At 42.1% G+C, this 7,500-nt stretch overlaps 1 protein-coding gene across 1 annotated transcript in view; it reads left to right on the top strand.

Moving 5' to 3' along the window:
* LOC125026637 overlaps positions 1–7,500 on the top strand; it is a gene marked incomplete at its 5' end in the record, with an annotated part of 28,840 nt that overhangs the window by 8,195 nt on the left and 13,145 nt on the right. Inside the window, one exon of the mRNA XM_047615213.1 lies at positions 3,761–3,940. Within this exon, the coding sequence (XP_047471169.1) occupies positions 3,761–3,940 (180 nt within the window). The remainder of the gene's footprint in view (positions 1–3,760; positions 3,941–7,500) is intronic.

The following is a 7,500-nucleotide window of genomic DNA, read 5'->3' as shown; positions in this document are numbered from 1 at the left end:
ATGATTTATACAGAGGCTTGAGAAATAGTATGGACTTTGGGGTGACAATGGGAAGGTCATGGTAGAAAAGGATACTATATAGACAGATATAGATATAGACATAGATACAGACAGATATATAGATACATAGATACAGATGTCTTCAGCCCCATAAATCCGACTAAATACTGTTTTCCAAAACGATAAAACCTTGAACACATTCCATGAGAAGAGCCTCTTTTCCTTTAGAATGGTATATCAAGTGTGTTACACTAGGCAGCACAATAAATGGATCAAACAAAGAATGCTTGTATATATGGGCAAATCAGTAAGAAATGTCATTCACACAGAAACGTTCTTAAAGGCACAGTGATTTCGAAAAATTCTAAAACAAGTCAACAAGCTCGATATTCTACGTCAATAAAGGTCCGATAGCGGGTGCGTCGACCGGAGTTCTGGCGGTGGGTTGAGAAGCCCCAACAGTGATTACCTAACCAACTGCTCCCCTGGGGAAGGATCTCGGCCAGCCATCCCCACTAGAAAGACTCAGTCAACTACAAGATGTAGTTCGTCAAAACCCCGCATCGGCGATGAATATGAATGAATATATTTGCCCTGGGCCGGACGTTAAAATGCACCCTGGGGCACAGGGATAGTACCCCGTGAGCTCCCGTGCCAGGTGAACTGCCGACAGCAGGGCAGTGGTTTCTGCAGAAGGCTTTTATCTGGTATGTCTGGCGGAAGTTTAGTCATGCGGAAAACAAAACGGCAGAGATAGTATTCCTAGTTAGGCAAAAACAAAAAAAAAAAGTTCAGGTAATCTGACCTGTATTTTTTTCGCGGAAAAAATACGATCTTAAAAAAAAAAAAAAAAAAAAAAAAAAAAAAAAAAAAAAAAAAATCTATCGCTAAATTCCGCCGTCTACCGCAAATTCAATTACCGAAAAAAAGAGCTCTACAAAGCGCCTCTGCTAACCCTGCCAGTGAAAACACGGGGAAACTAAACATAAAAAAATAAATAAATGAAAGGAAAGAAGGAGAAAGAAAAGAAAGAAAATGGTGCCGCTGCACGTCAATGTAGACAAAGACTTGGTCTTGAAAGAAATTCGACAAAAGGACCCAGCGAGAGGTGGGAGGCAGGCTGGTGTCCGCCAACAGGTACAGCTCATAACTTTAAGAAAAAGTAAACAAACAAATAATAATAAATAAGATTAAATACCAATAGAAAGATACCTACCTACCCACCTGTTACATGAAGCAAAGTGACCTACGCTAACGCGTGGGTCACTGCGGCGGCTTCCCCTACGACACCTACAACTGCCGTGGCGGGGAATTGAACTCGGGACCGCGAGAGTCGGAATCCAGTCGGAATGTTTTCAACAATCTTTTCCCTGTTTTTTCTACTTGTCTGCTGGTGTTGATATAAACTTACATTCGAATATATACCACAGAACCACACAGGTGAATACTGCATTCATAAGTGTACATATGTGTGTATGAGTGGGCTTTTGTGGGTGTTCATTTTTATATCTGAGTCTGTATGTGAGTTTTGTGTCCATTTTTGAAGTGTGTTTGTCTTTGAGTTATTTTGTAGTATTTAACATGGAGTAGTTTTGTAGAACTGTTTGTATGTGTGTGTGTTTATTACAAGATAAACATGGCAAGCACTTGAACAGGAAACTGATTACACTCAGGGCGATATTTCCGTTCCTTTTAGTAGGATACATTCAAACATCAAATATAACAGTCAAAATAGATTGATAAAAGAGGAATACTAAATAAGGTGTAAAAGAAAGCTCTCAACAGGAAAGCGCAATCAATCGTTTGAAGGAATCCTCATGATGCCTGCTTTCAGGGAAAATCACTTTCCCTGAAGCATGGAGGAGAGAACAAGGAAGTACACTTTGGAGTCTTTTACCAACCGGCTTCACCACGGCCACAAAAAATCCTCAAATGCATTCTAATTAATCCTATTGTATTGTATTTGCTGCCATTTCTAATTTATAAATGACTTTAAAAGTTACCTCAGGCAGTAACCTCTGACTAAAACCTCTTCTTCTTCTTCTTCTTTCTTCTTGTATAGGGTTTCAGACACTTTTTGTCTATACCCCCTGGAACCTTTTCATGAGTCTTCTTTCTTTTTATATCATATCTATAATTTTTGTTTCTTGTAGGAATATCTTGGTATGTCTTAATGTGTAGAACTTCTGATCTTCGGGTAGATCTTCTCCTTTTCTTTAATGCTTCCTGCAGTAACACTCTGAATTAAACCTTGGGCAATGAAGAAATAGATGGTCCGCTGTTTCTTCTTGATTTTTACACCGTCTGCAAAAGGGATCCGTTTCGTTTTTTATTCTGTGTAGATGGTGTTTTAATCTTGTGTGTTTTGTTTTTATTCTTGTAATGCATGTGTCTAATTTTGAGGATTGGTGTTTTGAAGATAGTAATTTTTTGTGTTTAGGGCATTATTTAAATATTCTTCCCTATTGTTTTGGCTTTTATTCTTAATTTCTTTTATTACATTTGATATATATCTTTAGTTCTGTTAAAAGTTTCAATTCCCAATTTTTATGGCTTTTATTCTTAATTTATTTTATTACATTTGATATATATCTTTAGTTCTGTTAAAAGTTTCAATTATATTATGCGCTGTTTTTGCCGCAAGGTCTGCTATTTTGTAACCTTTATGAATTTGTGTGCTGGTATCCACTGTTGTTTTTTGTTTGTTTTCTGTTATTCTTAAAATTAATGAATGTATTTAAATATAATGTTTTTCTATTTTGGGGGGGTTAGTGTTTTGAATGCAGTGAACTGCTGATTTCTTTTCGTGTAAGGATTTATTTATTATCGATTCAATTATTTGAAGTGCGTCTATAGTTGATCATTGGGTCTGAAAACTGTTTGATCTTCATCTAGTTTTCTATGTATTTCTAGCCACCAACTCATTCTGCTATTTATAATGATTTCCTATATTTTTCCTAGGCAAGAAATTCTACTTGTGAATCTGTAAGAGCTTATGTCTGCCGAGTTTTTCCCTGGTTTTATTATTGGATTCATCAACACATTTTTCAATTCGTTTGTGTTATCACCTTTTAACCATAGTTCATTGATTTCTTTTAGAATTACTCTTAGTCTGTTGTCTGGTGCCTTTTTTTTTTTTTTTTTTTTTAGAATTCGTCTGTGATTTCATCTGGCTCACGTGCTTTCCTTTCTTGGTTTTGTTCATTGTTCTTTTTAGTTCTTCCATTGTTATTTTTTTGGGGGTTTGGATTTATTGTATCCGGGAGGTTTAGTGGTTTGTCTGTCTCTGCTTTGGTAGTTATTTTTTTTTTTCAATTATCTTTTTGTATTCTTCTTTGTATTCTTTGTATTCTCCTTCTCATCTTCACCTCTAGAAGCAAACGGAAACAGACAGCGTGTCACACCAAGAATATCCATTGCAGCAAATGGAATAAAACTAAATTATTATTTATTATTATTATCATTATTATTATTATTAGCATTATCATCATTATTATTATCATCACCCTCATTATCATTATAATTATCATTATCATTATCATTATCATTATCATTATCATTATTATTATCATCATCATCATCATCATCATCATCATCATCATCATCATCATCATCATCATCATCATCATCATCATCATCATCATCATCATCATCATCATCACTATTATTAATATCATTATTATTATTATTATTATTATTATTATTATTATTATTATTATTATTATCATCATTATTACTACCCTCCTCCTTCCCCGCACAGGTCGACCCCCTGGACGCCGGGACAGACAACGGCCTGACCTTCTCCTCGCCGAACTGGCAGACGAGTCCTCCGGAAAAGGTTTTTCGAATCACAGCCAATTACCCCGACCATCCTGCCCATTCCTTCTACTATCCGACGCTCCAGCACTTGCCCAGGATCGCTACCTTCACCATCACTAAGGTAAGGGGCGAGAGGGAAGGAGGGGAAGGGGGGAGGAAAGAGGGGAGGTGAGGGGAAAGGGGGGAGGAAGGAGGGAGAGGGGGGAAGGGAGGGCGAGAGGTACTTGTTTGAAATCGCTACTATCACTAAGGTAAGGGGGAAGAGGGGAAGGAGGGAGAGGTGGGGGTGGGAAGAGGCTAAGGGAAAGGGGAAGGGAAGAAGAGTGGGTGGGGAGATAGTAAGGTAAGGGAGGGAGAGGGAAATGGAGAGGGACCTGTCTAAGGGTCGCTAGCTTCGACATCACTAAGGTAAGGGGGAAGGGAAAAGAGGATGGGAGAGGGGGAACGGAAGATTTTAAGGGAAGGGGTAGGGTGAGAAGAGTAAGGTAAGGGAGGGAGAGAGACCTGCCGGGGCCTGCCTGGGATCACTAAGGGAAGGGAGAGGTGTAATGAGTGTGGGAGGGTCTTCCCGTGCGCTGACACCAATGGAATGATGTGTGGGAAGTGTATCTCCCTCTGCTGACACCACTGTAATAATGGGGCGGACGTGTCCCCACTGCTTAGAGTCTTGAGGTGTAGAGTTAAAGTCATCGCAGAACATCTTTACTACTGCGGGAGTATGGCAGCCGGAGTACAGAGGAAAGGCGAGGCAGAGGCGGCCACGGAGGAGCGGGGCGTTTTGCCATGTCCGCGAGGGCGAGCGGTCTGTCGACTGCTCAGACACTGTTATGAGCAAATTTCGATTTGAAACATTTCGTAATGGAAAACAGCAAAGAATCTGAATGAACACAAATTCAGTTTCATGCGGTCACATGATGGTTTCGTGGGAAGGAACAAGGGGTACCTAATATACGCATGTATGTGAGAAGAGAGTTATGGTGTTTACAAGACTAAAATGCTTCGTGATAAGGAGACAGAAATGCTGGGTAGTCATAAAACATTAGGACATTTGAATATCGATAAGAATAGCGATAAGATACTTAGCGATTCAGGATAAGCATTTTCTAACGAACGTTTTGAGTATGAATAAGACATAACTATACTCAAAAACATCAGAATAACAGCATGCGAACTGCCGGAGTCGGCGGAGGACAATGGATAAGAAGCATATGTCTTTTTTCTGGTATGTAGGACGAGAGAAATCACGAGAACAGGTCACTACATCAGGAAAGGAGGTAGGGAGACACAAGGATCAAGAAGGGAGAAAGGGAGAGAGAGGGAGAAACTGCTTCAGGTCACTCCAGATATTCGAGATTCGCTATATCCACCATCGCTAAATAAGGGCAAAGGATGGAGTGGGAGAGGGAAGGGGAGGGAGGGAAGACACTGATATATCGGAGGGAAAGCGAGATATGGAAAGAAATGGTGGGGGAGAGATAGTGGAAGATGTGGGGGGGGGGGCAGAAGAGAGGGAAAGAGTGAGGGATGTTGAGGGAGAGAGGACATTGGGGGGGGGGAGAGAATGAGGGATGTTGGGGGAAGGAGATAGAGGGATGGAGGAGGAGAAACAGAAATACAAGGAGGGGAGGTGAAGATAAAGATATGGAATGAGGAAGAGGAGTTAGAAGAAGTAGAAGAAGAAAAAGAAAAAAGAAGAAAGAAAATAAAGAGAGAAATAAAAAAAAGGAAAGGGTGGAGAATTAGAAGGAGAAGAAGGACAAAGCAGAAAAAAACGAGAAAGAGGAGTAAGGAGACGAATGAAAAAGAGGTTTCAATTTCACCCCAACTTTTCTGTCTCCTGCAAACAGTAAATTTTCATCCCCGTAAAAAATCATCGCATACTTTCTCCTACTTACTTTGTGCACACTGCCTGTTTACTAAAGAACTTTGTTTATATTATCTTTGTTTATTTTCTCCACTCTGGTATCCTTTTTTGTAGTTTGTTTTATACATCAGCGGTATCCTTCCCTCTACGGAGACGAAGGAGAAAAAGGATGATAATGAAAAGGAGGAAGGAGAGAAGATGATAATTAAAGAAAAGGTGTTTTTGCTTCTCTGCTCCGTGGCGTTGAAAGACATTCGTTCGCCGTCGTTTGCAGTTGCTTGCGATGAGATGGTGCTTGTCCCTGTGACCTGAATTGTAACATTTCTGCAATGGCTTTGTAGGAGAAAGGGAGAAGGGAGGGGGGAGAGAGGGAGGGAAGGGGAGGGGAGAGGGAATGGGAGAATGAAAGAGAGGGGAGGAAAAGGGAGGAAAGGGGAGAGAGAGAGAGAGATAGACAGAGAGAGAGAGAGAGAGAGAGAGAGAGAGAGAGAGAGAGAGAGAGAGAGAGAGAGAGAGAGAGAGAGAGAGAGAGAGAGAGAGAGAGAGAATGAGGGAGAGAGAAGGAGAGAAAGAGGTAGCTATTGAGAGAGAGAAAGAGAATGAGAAAGAAAGAAAGAAAAAAGTAAGACAAAGAAAAAAGAAAGGTAGAGAGAGAGAGTGAACCGAACGAGCCTGCTGTTGCCAATCTGTCGTGCTTGAAGTAGGGCGAGCAACCGTCAGCGCAGGTCGAGGCGGAGAGCCCCTAGGTTGAGTGAGGGAAGCCGAGGGACTGGAGGGGAAGGGAAGCTGAGGGAGGGAAGGGGAGGGACGGAGGAAGGAAGTTGAAGGAAGGGACGGAAGTGGAGGGAGTGAGGAAGGGAAGAAGGGAAGGAGAGCTAGAGTAATAGGGAAGGAGGGGAGGGAGTAAGGGAGGGTAAGGTAAGGAGGATAAGGAAGGGAGAGAAGGAAGGGTGGAGGGAGGGAGAGAGGAGTAGAGGAGGAAGGAGGCGAGAAGAGAGAAAGATGAGGGATGGAGGGAGAGTAGAAGGAAGGGAGGGATGAAAAGAGATATAAGAAAGCAAGGAAAGGGAAGGAAGGAGAGATAAGAAAGTAAGGAAGGGAAGAGAGGTAAGTAGCGAGAGAAGAGAAGAGCAGGGAAGGAGAAAGGGAAGATGGATAGATGAAGGGGCGGATGAAGGAAGAGAGGGACGGAAGGAAAAAGAGAGGACGAGGAAGGGAGGGGCAGAGGGCATGACAGCCAGATAGCTCAAGGGCACACGCGAGAGGGAGGAAGAGAAAGAGGAGAAGGGGAAAGTGAGAGAAGAAGAAAGAATGAAAGGGGGCGAGTGAGAGGGAAAGGAAGAAAAAGAGAAAGAGCAAGTGAGAGAGAGAGAGAGAGACAGAGAAAGAGACAGAGACAGAGACAGAGACAGACACAGACACAGACAGACAGACAGACAGACAGGCAGACAGGCAGACAGGCAGACAGAGAGAGAGAGAGAGAGAGAGAGAGAGAGAGAGAGAGAGAGAGAGAGAGAGAGAGAGAGAGAGAGAGAGAGAGAGAGACAGAGAGAGAGACAGAGAGAGAGAGACAGAGAGAGAGAGACAGAGAGAGAGAGAGAAAGAGAGAGAGAGAGAGAGAGAGAGAGAGAGAGAGAGAGAGAGAGAGAGAGAGAGAGACAGAGAGAGAGAGACAGAGAGAGAGAGAGAGAGAGAGAGAGAGAGAGAGAGAGAGAGAGAGACAGAGAGAGAGAGACAGAGAGAGAGAGACAGAGAGAGAGAGAGAGAGAGAGAGAGAGAGAGAGAGACAGAGACAGAGACAGAGACAGATACAGAGA

This window comes from Penaeus chinensis, chromosome 6 (genome assembly GCF_019202785.1).
Source record: "Penaeus chinensis breed Huanghai No. 1 chromosome 6, ASM1920278v2, whole genome shotgun sequence".
Taxonomy (NCBI): domain Eukaryota; kingdom Metazoa; phylum Arthropoda; class Malacostraca; order Decapoda; family Penaeidae; genus Penaeus; species Penaeus chinensis.
The sequence above is the reverse complement of the archived record's forward strand: the minus strand, read 5'-3'. Positions and strand labels throughout refer to the sequence as shown.